At 45.6% G+C, this 17,174-nt stretch overlaps 1 protein-coding gene across 4 annotated transcripts; it reads right to left on the bottom strand.

Annotated features, from left to right (window-relative positions):
- Positions 1-218: 218 nt before the first annotated feature.
- On the bottom strand, positions 219-16,452 carry vit (vitrin). Of its 4 annotated transcripts, XM_037466508.2 has the most exons (23): positions 16,286-16,451; positions 12,507-12,597; positions 12,318-12,383; positions 11,803-11,959; positions 11,596-11,729; positions 11,435-11,512; positions 10,919-11,074; positions 10,241-10,267; positions 9,869-9,907; positions 9,735-9,785; positions 9,360-9,428; positions 8,752-8,814; positions 6,842-6,910; positions 6,341-6,406; positions 5,839-5,901; positions 5,282-5,344; positions 4,969-5,016; positions 4,348-4,413; positions 3,751-3,898; positions 3,561-3,664; positions 2,476-2,702; positions 1,881-2,394; positions 219-1,625 (listed from the first exon to the last, which is right to left on the bottom strand). In XM_037466508.2, the coding sequence occupies exons 2-23, from the start codon at positions 12,538-12,540 to the stop codon at positions 1,447-1,449; spliced, it is 2,421 nt and encodes an 806-aa protein (XP_037322405.2). In that variant the 5' UTR covers positions 12,541-12,597; positions 16,286-16,451; the 3' UTR covers positions 219-1,446. The 4 variants fall into 4 exon arrangements, with proteins under 4 accessions (XP_037322405.2, XP_062422661.1, XP_062422662.1 ...); XM_062566677.1 differs by lacking the exon at positions 5,839-5,901 and having other exon boundaries at positions 16,286-16,452; XM_062566678.1 differs by lacking the exons at positions 9,735-9,785; positions 9,869-9,907; positions 10,241-10,267 and having other exon boundaries at positions 16,286-16,452.
- Positions 16,453-17,174: the final 722 nt, after the last annotated feature.

Raw genomic sequence — 17,174 nt, 5'->3', positions numbered from 1 at the left:
ACTACGATACTTAACTAACCTTAGACCTCAATGAGTTACAGGAAGTTTTAAGGAGCGTTTTTCTTCCCTTTTTCTTTTGTAAATGGTTTATTATGAATAAGGTATAATGATATCCATGAGAATTGCATGCTGATCTAAACCTGTGTTTATCTGAGCTAAAAATCCAGGAAGGAGAGCAACTTTAAAACAAATTGGATCATCAAACATTCAGGAGAAGACATTGTTAAGTTCTCTTTATTTTATTAAAAATTGCAAAAAAAAATATTGGATCAGTCATGAACATTATAAGCAAAATGCTTTTGATATGCGTATGTACAAACAGGGTATAAAGGGAAGAAAATTATAAATACTCTTTCATCAAAACTGAGAAATGCATGCAATGTTGGAAGCATCCACACTGTTAATAAACAAGAGTGAGGAGAGGAATCATTGATGATCTGCCATCACTCTGCAAAGATGTACCAGTTAAGGCCACTAAAGTCCACTTCTTTGTTCCGTCTTGTCGATTTGCCTTTCAGCTCCCACTCATACCAAAAGCGATATCAGCACCATAACCTCGGAGGGGAACTTTAACAATGTCCCTACTATCAAATCTCTCCTGTTAGGAAGATTAAAATTCACCATTTCTAAGAAAGTGTATCCTCTCTACAGAGAATTGTATAAAAAGCACCATATTGTTTAACTTTATGAAGTATGTTAAGCCATAAGAGGAAGTGCTAGGCATGCTTAAAATCTACAATAGCAAGCACCGAGGTGTAGCTTTATGTCTGTTAATCGTTTTGAACTCCTCCTTTGTAAAGGTTCTGTAAGTTGTATTTCAGGGCTTTTACTTTTGTTTTGCTGTTTTCGGGCGCCACCTTTCACATGTTTCTAGTTACAAATTCAACTCATCAGATAATCGGTTGGTAGACAATGAAAAGTTGCAAAAAAATTTGGTCCTGATACTTTACAGAAGGTCAGGGGTCAACTAAAAAGGGAAATAAAAAGCTAAAAGGATGTTTTAGAAAATCATTAACACTATCCACTATCAGTGGAAATTTAAAATCCTGACCGGAATAAAAACCCTTATTTACAACTTATGAACCCTAAATAAAGAATGACCTATTAAATAATTAGTGCTTAATACTCTGTTCTCTTCATGGCACCAACAGAGTACACAGTAAACACGAGATGTCAATAAGTCCCCGTCAATGCAAACCATTTAGCGTTAGCACCATTTGGATGTTTGGGGTCGAATGTGGATTCACTCTAAAGTTTGCTTTGTCCAAACCCACAATCCTCACCCAATTAAAAAAAAACATCCCTGTTCAAATAATGGCGCCGCTGCAGCCAATCCAGCGCCGCCATCTGGGCAGCAGAGTGAGTCAATTTACGAACAAGCTTCTGTTAAGACGGCCCCGGACCCCCCCTCCCCCGCCCCCCCTCGCCCCTCCACCCGTCTGAGCCTCAGTTCCTGGGCTGGGAGTTGAACTCCTGGCAGATGTTGTGGATGATTTTGGGAACGAACTTGTAGAGGTTGTCGAACTCGTCCACGAAGAAGGAGTGCTCCTTGTCGGGGTCCGTGGCGATGTACTCCAGCTCATCCTGGGCCGCCCAGGCGATGCCGATGGAGTAGGCGATCACACCTGGGGGGGGGCGTGGGGGGGGGCGGGTCACAAGGGGAGACAAGGGACGTATGTGTTCATTTGACCTCAAACACGCATAAAGCATGACACCTCACTGAGGGAAGTACGTTTTGTATGATCACCTTTGCATTCTGGAGTTAAAAGTCTGTCTTTTTATTATTATCATGCATCTATTATGTTATTCAGTGATGTTAAATTCTAGGGAACAATCACTGCTCGTCGGCTCGTATCCCCCCTAAAGTCTCGACCTCTGACCTTGACGATGGACCGCCAGCGCGGGCACCCTGACGTCGTCGTAGGAGCGCCCGTCTGTGATGACGATCATGATCTTGCGCTTGTTGGGTTTGGATTTGCTGAAAAGCTGCTCGGCGGCGAAGGTGATGGCGGCGCCGGTGCTCGTGCCGCCGCTCCAGTAGTTGATGCGCTTGATGGCGTTGAGCAGCTCGGCCTTGCTGTTGTACTGGCCGAAGCCCAGCTCCAGCCTCTGCTCGTAGGTGTACTGCACGGCTCCGACCCTCGTGTCGGTGTCCGAGATCTCGAACTCCTGCGTGATGTTGGCCACAAACTGCAGCACCGTGCGGAAGTTCCCGGTGCCCACGCTGCTGGAGCCGTCGATGACGAAGGCGATGTCGTTGGCGTTGACGCACGTTTTGCTGCACACCAGGCGGTCCGTGTCACACACCCTCTTCACCAGGGGCTGCACGGCCTTCCGCAGAGCGAACCAGCTGGTCACGGGCAGGGAGAAGAAGCCGTTGGTCCGACACACCGCCTGTGGGATTGAGACACTGTTTGCAAGGCGGCCGTGTTGAATCAAAGCCTCGAACACACCTCTGGGGCGATGCTGCTCCACCTTGTCCACAAAGTTGGTCTCCACCAGGTTTTGTTTCTCGCTGTCGTCGGCGCCCTCGATGGTGACGAAGAAGATGTTGATGCCCGACTCGCGGGCGAGCCGGGACGCCTCCTCCACCTTGTCGGTGGGCCAGCCGTCCACCAGCACCACGGCGACGTTGGGAGCGGCTCCTCGGTTGCCATTGGCATCGCTGAAGTAGTGCTTGTTGATGTAGGAGAGGGCCTTTCCTGTCAGGGCACCAGGGGGCAGCAGGAAGACCATTCAAAAAAGACGCTAAATCCACTTTTGGTACTGGTCTGGGGTTGAAACGCAGGAATGCGTTAAGTATAAGACATGGCACGGGGAGAAGAACCAATCTCTTGTTTGCAAAGTTGTTATTCAACCAATGAATAAAAACACTGAGTACAAGAACCAAAAAGACCATCTAAATTTACACCTGCTTTTGAAAGCATGAGATTTTTGGAAGCTGTATTTCTTTCCAAAACAATATGTGTAGAAGCAGCCTTCCTGAAAAAATACGTAATGCAAGATAAATCCTTTACGTAGAAGAGTGCAAATAGTTACATGTGCTTTGACTGTGAAGCATTCTCACAGTCAGGGATATCCTATCATTTAGTCCGTCACTGTCTTGTTGGTGGGGGCCCTGCCGAGGACCACAGCTTCTCACACTCCAGGGTGATTAGAGAGCACTTTTGGGCAAACGCAAACCCTGGATTCCACCAGATCCAGATCCATCCACACCAGATGGAAGTTTAGCAGGTTATAAAGAGACATGTGGCAGCGGGGTGCATCACGGTGACGCACCAACCAAAGCACAAAAACAGCACCTCCCCTCTGAAAGCCGACCTCTTGGGCTGGTAAAACCAAATGCTTTTTGGTCAGAGCGCAGGCAAAACAAGGCTTAGAGACACAGGACTATAATTTAGCTAACAGTGTCTCGCAGCAAATTTAGATTTAATTCTATCCTTGCATTTGAAAATGTCCCAGTGTTGTAAACCGTGCGATAATTGGACCTCTTTTCCTTTCACACTTGCATTTGTAAGCATTTCCTGCATCTGGAAGCTGATCCCTCAGCTATCACTCACCTACATTGGAGAGGCCTCCCTTCTGTCCAATCTTTTCTACGGCTGACTTCACCTCTCTGGAGTTGGAGTAAGACTTCAGACTGATCTCTGTCACCGGCTCATCTCTTCGGAAAAAACAAACAAGCAATCGCATTATCTTTGGTAAAAATGGTAAAAAAGCCAAGTAACACAGCGGGAGCAGTGAGGTTACCCGTATTGGATGATGCCCATCATGGGCCCGGCCACACCCACGCTGATGACCTGAGCCACCTCAGACAGGAAGTCCTTCTGGATCTGAAAGCGCCTCTTCCCGATGCTCCAGCTCCCGTCCATCAAGAAGGCCAGGTCCACCATGCAGTCTACAAAATCAGGAGGTTATGGGACATTTGTCACAACTTTGACGCCATGCAGCAGTCGTAGCAAGAAAGTCAACGTAACAGAAATGCAGAAGTTTAGGGAAAGGTTTTTTTTATGACACACACAAGGGCGGGATGACATGGTTGATTTACTCTTTCATTAATTGAATACTTGTTGAAACATAGCAATGAGGTTTCAAAAGCGGGGAAGACAACAATTGCTAGCTAGAAAACAATGCATTTAATGCAATTGTCTTTGCAAATGTTTTATTAGGAACAAAATCACTTGTAGGCTCTCAAGGATAAATACGTTTTGGTGAGAAACACCAAATTGGAACACCGATTGGAAAAACTCTACGAAAGCTACGACTACGTAACAAATGCTGTGCCCAAATGTTTATCGCCTCTCGAAATCAGAAATTGCGTCCTTTTTAGAAGTGTGAGGGACATACTGGGGTCTCCCTGCGACACAAGCTCCGGTGCTCTGGGGGCAGGTTCCTGCTGCCTCACGTTGAAGCCTGAAAATCAAGAAACACACAAGTTGCTCTTCTGCTCAAATCTGCTTTTCACACTTTACACTGAATCGTTGCCATAAGCATTATCAAAATGGTTGAAGCCCAATCTCTTGTAATTGCACAGCATTTATTTGGGATTCTGGGAAAATATATATTTTATATATACTAAGAGAAAAGGACGTTTGTTTAAATTTCCATTTAACATCAAGGTTAGTGGCAAATGGACCTGTACTGAAATGCTTCTCTAGTCAACACTCCTACACCAGATGACATTCACCCATTCACATGCATTGAGACACCAAGACAGCAGGTGCCATATAGACTGTACTATCTAATCTATCACATGCATTCACACACCACAGCCCTCAGGGATCTTTCCCAAGGACACATGGACATGGACTAGTAGGGATACAAACTGCCAATCCTCTGATTGAATCTCAACCCAAATCCTTTTCAATTACAGGCTAAGCAGAAAACCAGATGCTTTTTTTTCTTGGGTTGGATTCTAAACTGAGGACAACGGGCAACAACACAGAGGAGTAGAGGAGGCTTTCTCACCTGATTCATAAGGATTTGTGTCTGGCTTCCAAGCGTCCACTGGCTCCACTGGATAGATGATGTCACACAAGCTCAGCATTAGCATTTCTCTACCACAAAGCAGCGGGTCATGAGCTAGAATGACTCACCGTGGTAGCTACACCAAAAGGTTGAGTTCTTTGTCACCTTTTTTCTAATCTTATACTCGCTATTGGATCGCTAAGGCTGCTTAGAACTTACTGAACAGCAAAGCGAATGACAGAAAGGAGAAGGATTGCTTTGTAGATGCTCGCTGACTCAAACAGGTGTTTCGGACATGGTGAGCACTGCTCACCTCTAGTTTGAGTTGTGTCCAATGGCACTTTACGGTTCCCTTCTGCGTCAGTGGAGCGAGGCACTGAAAGTGAAGAAATCATCAGTGAGACAGTGACATGTGGAACAAGTGTAAATAGGTGATTTACAGCCAGAGGTTATCTGCTTTGTGGCATTTTTGTGTCATCAAACAGATGGGTCGGCATACTAAAATGTGTCTTTTGTGTTTTTTGTTTTTTTATTTTTTGAATGATAATTAATAAATCTAATTTACTTGATTGATTAATTGTTTGACACTGCGAAATACCTGTGTGGAATTACTTGCTGAGAGCTAAAAGAGTCCAAATGACATTGACACAACCCATTTAAACACTACAACAAACAAGAAAGAAATGAAACTAGTCCTGTGTTTGAACATTAAATGGGAACATGAGAATGTGATGATATCTGTGAAGGTGTGTCACTGAGAGAAAACAGTCAAACAGTATCTAAAAAAATGACAACCCGTAAACATGACAACATAAAAAAAGAACCCCAAGACTTGTTAGTTTCCAGTAAAAAGAATTGAAAAGCACTTACGGTACGGTCCAAAGTTATAAAACCAGCGCTCATATTCTGAGATATCAGGCCTGTGATCCCGAGCTAGAGGAGGATGTTGTGAAACCTGTTAGTATTCCCACAATGACCCTCAGAGGGAAGACCACACATTTCCATGGCTGTCATCGGTCACGTATTCTTCCCAGCCAATCCCATGCCAGTGAAAACAAGGGCTTTCTGCAGAATTATCACTCACAGCGTCTCTCTCTTTCTCACTTTCTCACACGTGCACAACCAACATTTGTCTCCTCTGTACTTCACAGAAGTCTCTCACATGGCAGGCAGGTGGCATGTAGAGACCATGTACATTGCATGTACTTACAGATGTAGCCCAGTCAGTACATACATACATAACTCTACATCAGTGACACGGGCATGCTGTGTTGGGCTTCGACAGAACTGGATGCATAGTGTATTAACCTGCCCCTAAGCGGGGGGGGGGGGGGGTGCAGTATACAGCAAACTGCCTCAGACTTTGATTTACCTGTAATCTCAGGTGTGCCCGTCTCACTCCACGTGTATCCTGAGTCTGGGGCTGCATAACTAACATCTGAACATGCAGCAGAAAAGGTGGAGGCATCAGCAAATACAAGGAGTTTACATTTGCTATACAAATTAGCCAATTAAACAGGATGATCGGAATATTGAGAGTTGAAAAGAGCAGAGATGAGTGAGTAAGGTTAACTAAGGAGGTGAGTTGTTTCATGGCGCATTCAAGCTCTTCTTACTAATAATAAGAAATTGAAGTTTAATTATAATGTCATGATATGTTCAAATGGAAAAGTGTGATATGTACTTTCTAGCGAGAAACTTGCATTACATTATACCTGCATGTCAGCATTGTCATTTTGAAAGTTGGAGGTGCTCAAAAGTAATCTCTCATGTTGTGAAAATGTTCGCGTGCTGACGGCAGCATTCAAAGAAAACATTTTTATTAGAAAAAGCAAATGAAAAGTCGAAGAATTATCTTTTTTATACTTGGTACCTGCTGGATGTCGAGCCCCTGGGAACCAATCAGGACGAGGTGAGGAGGGGGGCGCCCTTCTGGGAAAAGCTGTGCGGGGGGGGGGGGGGGGACATTAGAAAGCCGTGTTCAGCACACGCATAGAGGAGGAGCATACTTGTGACCTCCACCAAACCTGCCACGTTATTAGTGGGGTATGCACAAGATGTTCAGCCTCTAGGCTGCCAGTCAGACTGTGACTGAGCTCACTTCAGCTTGGTCCCATGAAGTTTAGCCTCACTCTGTCCAGGGAAGAGAGACAGAGGATTCCCACCTTACTCCGTCTCTTTTCCTGCACTCCACCAGCTCCTCGTGGCAACACAATTTGTCCCCCCTTACGCTAAGTCTTAACTCCGACTCTTTAATTGGCGAGGCATGGAGATAATTCAAAATGAATACCAACAGCTGAGCAAAGCCGTAACAGTTCATCTGTCTGGACCGCGAGGGACCGGGCCATGACACCTCGTGCCAGTTGACCCCTCCCTGTGGTGGATTCAGCCTTGGCTCTGAGACTTCCATCAAGTGGCAGCAGGAGAGCGGGGCCTTTGTTGACCGGCTCACGCAGGGAGAGCGCAGCCCAAGGCTCAGGGAAGCGTGAGAGTATTATTCTAAAGACGGTGTCAAACTAGGGACAGTGTAGATAGTGGGACGCAGAGATTAGCCCAATCTGCCGCCGGGCCAAGGGCCGGCGCGGCACAGCAGACAGTGGTGTTATTTTGTCTGATGGCCAAAAGGTCAGAGCGGGACTGACGTAGGTTCCCTACCTAGCAGCTCAATCTGCAATATGTTTTTTCAGGATTAATATGTCATGTCTCTGTAGTAGGAGTAGGAACACATTTTAACACTGACAAAAAGATCTCAACATGCTTTACAGAGGTTTTTTCACAAATCGTTGTGGCTGTCAAGTGGGCTCGTGGGCTGAACGGGGTCAAAACACTTCCAGAAGGCTGAGCGATAGGTGTGAACATCTGTTACAGGGAGCTGGGTGGCAAAGCTACTGGGGAGAAAACCCCTTTAACTCATAAACTCCAAAGCCGGCAAGCATAGACCTGGCTGGAGTATCATTTTGGAAAGACATTGAATCCCTGCCGGCTCCGGGGGCGCTGCTGGGTAGCTGATCCTCACCTCTGACATCTGACCTTAAGCTTAAAGAATTTCCCGAAGGGGTTCTATAAAGTTTCACATTATTATGAACCAGCTGCCTATCTGCACCGATCAGACACAGTCAATTATGCACTAGCTTGAAACTGCCTGCAACGCATAAAAGAAATCGCATCGTACAATCATCTAGATCATCTAAATGGATACAGCCCTCCCTAAATTTAGGGATATTTGGTTTTGCATTCCACACAAGCAGAAACAGAAGCGCATTCTTCCGCGAGCCAAACCGAGCCCGGGTTGAATGTGGGGAGCGTCCTATTCTCGACCGGCTGGAGGTCGGGCCCAGATCCTGCAGCGCTGTGGATCGGGTCTTCTGCTTTGATCTCTGTCCCTCTCAGCCGGCTTTTACATGGGGAGGGGAAGAGGTCGACCCGGACGGGATGCACCTTAAGACCTTATTACAGCACCGACCGAGCACGTTTCTACTCGTGGTCTTCTCCATAAAGAGGGAGTTGAGAAATCAGAGCTGTCTCAGAAGAAGGCATATGGGGTGCAAGATGAATTCAGGACGATGATATCACATGGTGATCAAATCATCCATCAGTATAGGTAATTGCATTTTTGCACAGTGACCACACATTAAAGCATCTCACGCCAAGTAAACATTAGCGATGCTTTATGAAACACACAGTTGTTCCCGTTGGATCGGATCCGTCTATTTCGCCATACGTCAGTGCAGAGAACTGCTGAGGCATTGTGGGATATCCCGCTCAGGGTCTGGAGATACTTACCGGGGTTTGACTGGCTCAATGTTGGAGTCCGCTCGGGTGGAGCCGGCTGAACCCTGTTAAAAGCTGTTTGTTGCAATGAGAAACAGGCAGATGGAATAAGAAAGGAAAAAGGAGGGAGAGAGGTGGGGGTGTGAGTTTCAGTTTGGGTTCTCCACACACAATGTAGCCCAGCTGTTTCACTTTCAGAGAACTTGAACGCATTTTCTAAGCAGCGTGATGTCAAAAAAACAAAAGGAGACATGCAGGGGCGCATTTACAAGCCTTAACGCAGCTTCATTTGCCTTTTCATCTCAGAAAATGAAAACAGGGACGAGAAGATGTGGCTGACGAACGAGAACAGTGGTTATCGGCAAAGGAATGTTGGATGAGATGCTTGATGGAGTGGATTCGCCGTGACCCTGGGGTGAAGATTCACAGGGGCTCATGGGTGTGGATACCAGGGTCAGACTTACAGCAGGCATCGTTTTTTCAGAATTCTTGTTCCAACAAAGTCACCTCCCCCCCCCCCCCCCCCCCTCCTCCCGAAGCACATGACACACATTCCCTGTCAGTCCCACCATGTGTGTACCTGTTACTCGTTATCTGTGTGTGTTAATGATGAGGCTGACCTGGGCCGACTGGAGAGGACGGTTGTCTCCTGATAGGCGAGCCGGCCTCTGGTCTGCGCGGACCTGGGCCTAAGATGTGGACACAAGTATTTTTCAGGAGGCAACATGTAACATCGCTGAGTGTTTGTATCTGACAGTAAATATGGTGCACTGTACAATAACTGGGTTAAAAATTGACCTTGAAAAACAAGAGAACAGATGTTCAGCTTCTATAGTACAATCTGGTTAGAAAACTAGTAGAAGCCTTTAAAAGCAGCAGTACATGTTCTGAATAAAGACGCCATGCAGAGTATCAGTACAAAAGAGATGTTGAGATGGTTTCGGGTTAAGGTGGATTGAAAAAAAAGACAACAGGAAGTTTAAAGCTTGGTTTACCTGCGCTGGCACGTTGTGGGAATCTATTTGGATAGGTACTTCCTCTGAATACTTTGAAGAAACGTCATCGTTTAGTTACAGTGTTACATGGACTGTGCTGCTGAGCTGCAGAATGAGTAAAAACATCGGCATACCTTGGACGGGCCTCTTTCCTTGCTCATTCTGTGACTGTCCTATCCCAGTGTGAGTGTGGACAAACACATTTGAATGTAATTCATTCATTCATTTGAGTTGCTTTAAACAGTGAAATGAACTGATTTCCATTATCAGATACAGGATTTGTGACTTTAAACTAACATTAAAACCATAAATACCAAATACATCAAACACCCCATGCTTAATGTGGACATACAGGTGAAACTCAAAAAATAAGGATATCGTGCAAAAGCTCATTAGTTTCACCTTTTAAGTTGAATTACTGTATCTCCCTGCATACCAGTGCAAAATAACACCTCATGCCGCCCAAAAAACCCTCTGTCAAACACCCTTTGACTTGTTTCACTTACTTGAGGCAAGGTATGGGTGACTGCTGCCTGGGTAGAAGAATGACAGACGGGGTGCCAAAATGGAGAGGAGAAAGATAATGTTACAGAAAATGAAAGAGAGAGAGAGAGAGATGGTCGGGGGGGGGGGGGGGGGTTGTCTGGCACACCGCCCATCTAATTCACACACATACCTTAAGATATTGCAGCATTGTCTACTAAGTGTAGCGGCATTTCCATCCCAAACAGCTTGGCAGTGATTACCGTCTGATAATGTTTGCGTTTAATAAGAGTGATGAAAGGTCTGCTGATCAAGTAAGTGTACAGGGAAGTCAGTCAAGCAACTGAGCAGCACCGTGCAAACTTCATCACAGGCCAGCGGTAATTTGTCATAATTGCAGTTGTGACTTGCAATTACCAGCTGCAATCATTCGTCTCCATCACTCAGTTTCACACAAATGAAAGCCTGTTCTGGCTAACAGGATTTCTAGTTACAAGCCGCTAATGTTAGTGAGACGTCAGCTAGGCGGCACGCTGGCTGCAGTGGATCTTCTGTGTGTGGATCGGTATTATTGGATCATTAACAGCATCCTGCGTCCAAGTAACTACACAATCCTGCACATCACATGCACAGAGCCGTTGATTTGGAGGAAAGAATCAGCTTTTTGTACGTGTGTGTATGCAAAACCAATTAAAAATCACCTGCATCCCTAACTTTATGGACAGCAGCCCGAGGCTTGGTCGTAGTGGGTGGAGGCGCAGTGGTGGTGGTGGTGGGAGCCAGTGTGGTGGTGGTGGTGGTGGTGGGCTCAGGTGTTGTAGTTGTGGTGGGTTCAGGTGCTGTAGTCGTAGGCGGCGCTGTGGTGACACGCGGGGGATTCGATTAATGCGGTCGTGTACGAGATGGATGGAGCCTCCACAGTCTCCTCTGTGTTGTGATGCATTCTTGACATTCTTCGACCGACTGCGGCACTACGGCTCCCCATTGACCCTGAGCGGAGTTCAACATGGCGGACTCAAGCGCAGGGACATTCGTGTACGCAGGAACCCTTTGTCCTCAGAATGTATTTTTTACCAAAATGTCTGGGACTTTTAAAACATTTAATGTTTTTACCAAACTTAGTTGATCCTAATCAAATTGTCCAAACTGCACTGCTACAAAATTCACATTGATTTAAAAGATGCAGGGTGTCGGTGTAAAAATACCCCTCTTCTCACTTGGTTTCACGTAGGTTGGTCTAGAAGGGACGTAGTCCAGAGTCGATGGGTAGATCACTCCTTTCTTGGGCTTCCCAACTGAAACACAACAGATCCAGCTGTACGTCTGAGAGACCCCGCTGAATACCTGTGTCCAACACCTTGTCCTTCCGTATTAATACCTGAGACAACAAAAGACTCCCTCCACTTAGGCAGAGACAGAGAGCGCACGCCATTGGAATTACTGCCCTTGTAGATGTTCTGCCCCGCCATCTTCCTCACGATCACCTTTCCTCCCGCGTTGGTGATGACGCCGCTGTGGACACAAAGTGCGTTACGGGATGTTCCCTTTGAGCGCTTCACGTGACATTCATCACTCCGCTGGTAACCTGTGGATGGCTGCGTTGCAGATGCTGGAGATGGAGGCGAACACGCCTGTCCCGTAGACTTGCTGCTTTGTCTCCTTACATTGAGCAGGACATTTGGCTATGAACTCTGGGAGATTGATCTTTCCTGCTCTGACGTCACAATCTATCGATGGAACAACTGTGGAGAGACGGAGAAGTAGAGCATTGAGGAATATAATAACGAAATATTCGACGGGTCTGTTGTTTAGATGTTGTGGTTAAATATAAAATACATATATAGTAGGTTTCGATGGCGGTTCACTTAGAGCGGAAGCAATTTGTCAATGAATTGAATAATTGATTGACGAGAAGATAAAAAGCAACTATTCTGATAATCAAAGAATTTTGTTATTTCTCAAGCAAGAGCACTTTCTATATTACAATTTTTTTACATAATGAAGTCATTTACAGTGTATATTTTGGAATAAGTGGATTGCAGTGGAGACAAAAACACGGGGACTGAGTGAGATTACAGGCCTGCTTGCGATGACGTCTACCTTGCTTTGGTTTCTTGTTCTTTGATCCGTTAGGCTTGGCCCAGCAAGCACAGGACAGGAGCAGCGCTGCGGGCGAGGCAGAGGGAGTCTCACATCACAGCAGACAAAGCATTGTGATCATCAGCCTGTTCACTGGCCACGCACAACCTCTATGGCTAAAGAACACGTGGAGTAAGACGGGTTGCTCACCAAGACAAATGGCCGCGAGTGATGATCTGATCATGATGGGTGGTGTGCCGTCTCTGCAGGTCAGCCAGGTGTCCTCGTGTAACCTCTCAACCTTAGAGAGAAGAGAAGCAGCAGAATTTACGAAATGACTGCTTACTTGCTGAAAGTAACTTTTGATCGTTTAATTCAATATGTCTGGTGTCTGGAAACTCGTGGCTCACAGAAGCACTTTTCAGAGACTTTTGGATAAATGTTAAGACTCTGGATTGTAACGCAATGACTCATCCAGCATCCCCAAAAACAAATGTGGCCAAGTAAACATTTAGATAAACATTAACATTGTTGCTTCTACTTCTGACAGGTTGATCACAAATGTATTGCACATCTGTTTTAGTCACCCGGTCCTGTTCCAATGATTTGAGTTACAAGTGACTGAAACGATTTGCCCATGAGAAGCTCTACAGGGAACATCTGGGCTGATGCAGAGTCAGACTCAATTAGAGAGCACTGGCAGACACAGTTTTGTGTGTAGAGAAAGGGGAACTGGGTTCAATCAGACGGCTTCTGTGTCTGACACTAATAACCACATCAAGCTCCATGTTTACAGCAGACAGAGCAAATGTCTTTTGGGCTCTGCCACTGCCATTTCAAATCAAAGTGTTGCCTGGGTGGACTAAAACACTGTATTTCAAGACGTCGTTCCAGACATTGCAGGTTTTTGTAATGATAACACGACAACAGGAATGTCCGACTTTAAACAGCCAGCCAGATTCGGTGTTACGCTGGCCTGGAGGATGGACTAAATATGAGAGTCCCGAGTTGGTGGGATGGAGGTGATGAATGAGGCCTCCCTGTTAACAGAGAAATGCTTTCCCTCCCACGAGGGCACCAACGCGTCTGTCACTGCCGCCACACTCCAGCAGGTTCGATCTGACCAAGTGCTCATATGTGATCATACAGCGGAGCCAGGGTCACATGTGTTACAGTTCAGACCATGTTAGCAAAAGAAGGCATTAGGATAACACCAGTCTGGGATAAGAAGTTGACCCCATGAAGTATTGCCAGATTGGGCTTTTGATTACGTCTGACTTGGAAAAGTTGCATTATGCTTCTTGATGGAATCTGCCGATTAAATATATTCATGTATTTTACACAATCTGCTCCTCTAGAGTAACAATTAATATTTGTTATTTTTTAAATTCATACATAAACCAAAGGGCAAAAGAGCATGTTGTGGATTCAAGGGAGGTTAAGTTTATTCATCAAGCTCACTTGACATCAATCACTTGTCCGGGCGCACTGACTTACAGTAGAAAAGTCTAGTCATTCCTTTGAAATTCACAAAACATATACTATATCGTAAAGGTGAAAGAGCGTCCCGTATCTTCATCACGTTGGGGACATGCGCCTCCTCAGTTCTTTATTTCCGCTGCATGAGCTGCTTGTCGTGCCAGTTCATGATTTCTCATTTCACTGATGTTTTTTGGTTGGTGAATACACAACACAAACCGACATTTCGTGTTAAGGTGAAATTAATAAAGCTTCTGTTGGCAGTGATTGGACTTTCCCGAATGCGGCTCTACATATTTTTCTGACATTCATGAGCATGACGGTGTTGTGCTCTGACAGGCAGATGGATCGCTGCTGCACAGTCAGGACTACAATTTGTCCTCGCGGGGTAAGACAGCTGAGGCTGGGAACAAGCTGGGACAGATACATCTACAGTACAGCCCGACCTGCAGCATTTGAGAGGTGAGTAAGTGCTTCACTGCAAACTACAAAACTGATCCGTCATCCACCTGAAAGGAAATCTAAGCTGTGAACAGCATGTTCATCCATGTAGAGCAACTTCCACCCTGTAGGAGAAAAAAAAAGTCCTTCATTTGGTGAATCTGTTTCTTTAAAATGTCTTTTAGGGCAGGCACCAGGTCATTGTGGGACTAAATGAAATGTTCAAAAATTACAATCATTTCAGACTTCTTGATTTGTGTTCTCAGTGTGAGCCTTTAAATGCCTCCTTCTCCAAGCAGTGAAATGTGGATTAAATGATATCCTTTGACAAACACCGCAGGGAGTTTCCTGTACAGAAGATAAATAGATCCTGAGGGTACTCATAGACACACACAAGCACACGCACAAACACACGCACCCATTCAACAAAAGGATGAAAGAGAGACTCACCACCTCACCACAATAAATCAAAAACTGTTGATGTTAAACAATAGATCAAGCGCGTGTGGTATCCATGACACAGCCTCAGCTGGCCTCTGCACTGCCAGCATGCAAACTGAGCATCTCTGCATCTCATTTCTGCTGGGTGGGGACCCAAATCACACGGTGAAAAACAAAACAAGCAAAGTCATTTGCAGAGCCACTTCAAAAGATGAAAGCATCCATGCGCAGGCTCGGCAGCTCACACAGTCTGAGGAATAAATGCGCAAATCCACTTGCAATACCACTCAGTCGACTGTGGATCACATGCACAAAACAACCGTAACTAATATTACGAGACCAAGCAGTTCTGGGCCAAGTCTGCTGCACTGCTGATGCAGGTAAACTCCCAGTGGAAGGAGTAGAAATCTGATAATACAGGTAAAAACAATCCCACCTGGCAGGAGTGTCACGGGTATACGTTGGAAAACAGGCAAACAGGAAGAACATTAGCTGCCTGTGGCTGTTTCAAAGGACAGCACACAATGGGTTCACCAAGCGGGGACAACCGCACACTCTTTTGACACACAGCGGTGGACAGCTTCACGCCAAAACACAAGGACTGAATTATAATCCTCCTCCATTTCAGCCGTACCCACATTCCTTTTCTGGGGTGGCCAGGGTAAGTGCAACAAGGGAAAGGACAGAAAGGGGCTGAGGCTTAATTCAGTATCCCGATTCATGACCCGTACAACCTGGTTTCACGGTGCTCCTCGCCCAGTGCCAGGCACTGTTAAATCCCAGCATTCATAGGTGTAAACCATGTGCTGTAAGTATGTGCCAAGTGTTGTAGCGACGAGCACACTTTAAGAACCACAGGAGACACTAGAGACGGAGGACAGCCGACATGTCTCTACAAGGTCATTTCTGTACCCCTTTGGGCCAGGGTTGCTGGGACGGTATTTGTTTATCAAGCACAGAACAGACTGATTTACTTTAATTCTTGGCACCGGCTTGACTGCAAGCCAGAGCCTGTCGTGTGCTGCTGGACGTGTTGCATAGAGACCACCTGTGCTTAATCAGGCTGCTGAAAAGTCAGGAAGAATACACAAAGACTGTCAAACATAATGTGCAAGGAATAGAAAAGAAAAAGCTCAAGAATTCACCCCTGGGGTTTACACAGGTAATATGAGACTTGAGACAAAACAAATGCTTGGTCTAGCGGTGTGGAAATATAAATAAATCAAAACTGGATCGTTTCACATGGGTCATATTTTATAATCAGCCCTGTAGGCTGTGATGCGACGGCTCAATTCATCCAACTAAAACCCTAACTTGAGGAAAGAGGAAGGGGGTATAAGAAAAACAAAAACAAAAAAATAGTAACAAAAAGTTGACCAAAAATAATCAATAGCGACACGCTTATTTATCCAGCCACAGTGAAACAAGTTATTGACTAAAAATGGATTTCATTAGTGCTCCAATTTGCATTCAATAGACATTAATGACATGCAATCATCAACCATTTACAAAAAAGTCGGCAATTCATTCACGCCACGCAGCAGCCAACACAAAACACCAGGTCCTTTCCCCACATTGTAGCTCTCTTTAAAGTCCTCATCATCGTGACTCTATGAATGCAGACTCACCTGAAACAGCACAGTAATCCTCCGGCCGTTATAATAAAGTAATGAAGTAATTCCCTGCGCGAATCCTTACTCCTTCGGACCAGCGGGCGTGTGTGCGCGCGCTGAACTGTTCCACCTGTACTTCTATTGCTGCTGATCGGAGCGCTCATTGAGCGAGGAGTGCGCGCGCGCGCGCGTGCGTGCGTGCGTGCGTGTGTGTGTGTGTGTGTGTGCGTGTGTGTGTGCCCCCCTTTGCCCGTCCCACTTCAGGCACCTCGCCCAGCTTCCTTTTGTTTGCTTGACGCGTCGTTTTTAAATTCAGAAGAGTACATGTTTTCCTGGTTGGAGCATGCCCACGCAATGGACATGCTTTCTGTTCTCGTTAAGCTGTCTCAGCAGGGGAAGGAAACCGAGCAATGATTCCAGGTTACATGTTCTGCAACTCACTCATCCCATCATCTGCTTGAGGATTAAATTAACAAAGTGTGTAAATTCTCACCAGAGTGATCTCTCCTTTTCTAACAAAGACACTAGAGAAACAGACACTTCAGGCCACATCCACAGTCTCTTTGACCAGCTGCTGCAATGGTACATTATATGGATGGTTATGTTGAAGCTGATCATTCATTTAGATTTAAAGGTATTAAGAGCTTCTGTAAAAGAGCTCACATGCGTGTGATTATGGTATTTGCACAGAAGCAGAAACCACCCCCACCTATATTTTCTTCTATTGCTAAAGATTAAGCTTTTGTCTCCACTAGATAATTGCCTCATTTTTCTTGCCGCTGGGAAAAAAGCAGATCAGATGTTGTTTCAGCATTAAACAGTGCCGTGGGTTAGAAAGCTTGTCTGCAGAAATGCATGATGATCCAACATGATGCTTCATTGAATGAAGAATATTATTATAGAC

Source organism: Pungitius pungitius, chromosome 13 (genome assembly GCF_949316345.1).
Source record: "Pungitius pungitius chromosome 13, fPunPun2.1, whole genome shotgun sequence".
NCBI lineage: Eukaryota > Metazoa > Chordata > Actinopteri > Perciformes > Gasterosteidae > Pungitius > Pungitius pungitius.
This window is presented reverse-complemented; position numbering and strand designations above follow the sequence as displayed.

Bases quoted from the DNA above. Each gene is read 5' to 3' on its own strand.
- vit (XM_037466508.2), bottom strand. From the start codon at position 12,540: ATGATCAGATCATCACTCGCGGCCATTTGTCTTG. The intron at 11,960-12,317 runs GTAGACGTCATC...GTCTCTCCACAG, and splicing joins GAACAAGAAACCAAAGCAAG to TTGTTCCATCGATAGATTGT. The intron at 6,407-6,841 runs GTACCAAGTATA...CTGCATGTTCAG, and splicing joins AGGGGCTCGACATCCAGCAG to ATGTTAGTTATGCAGCCCCA.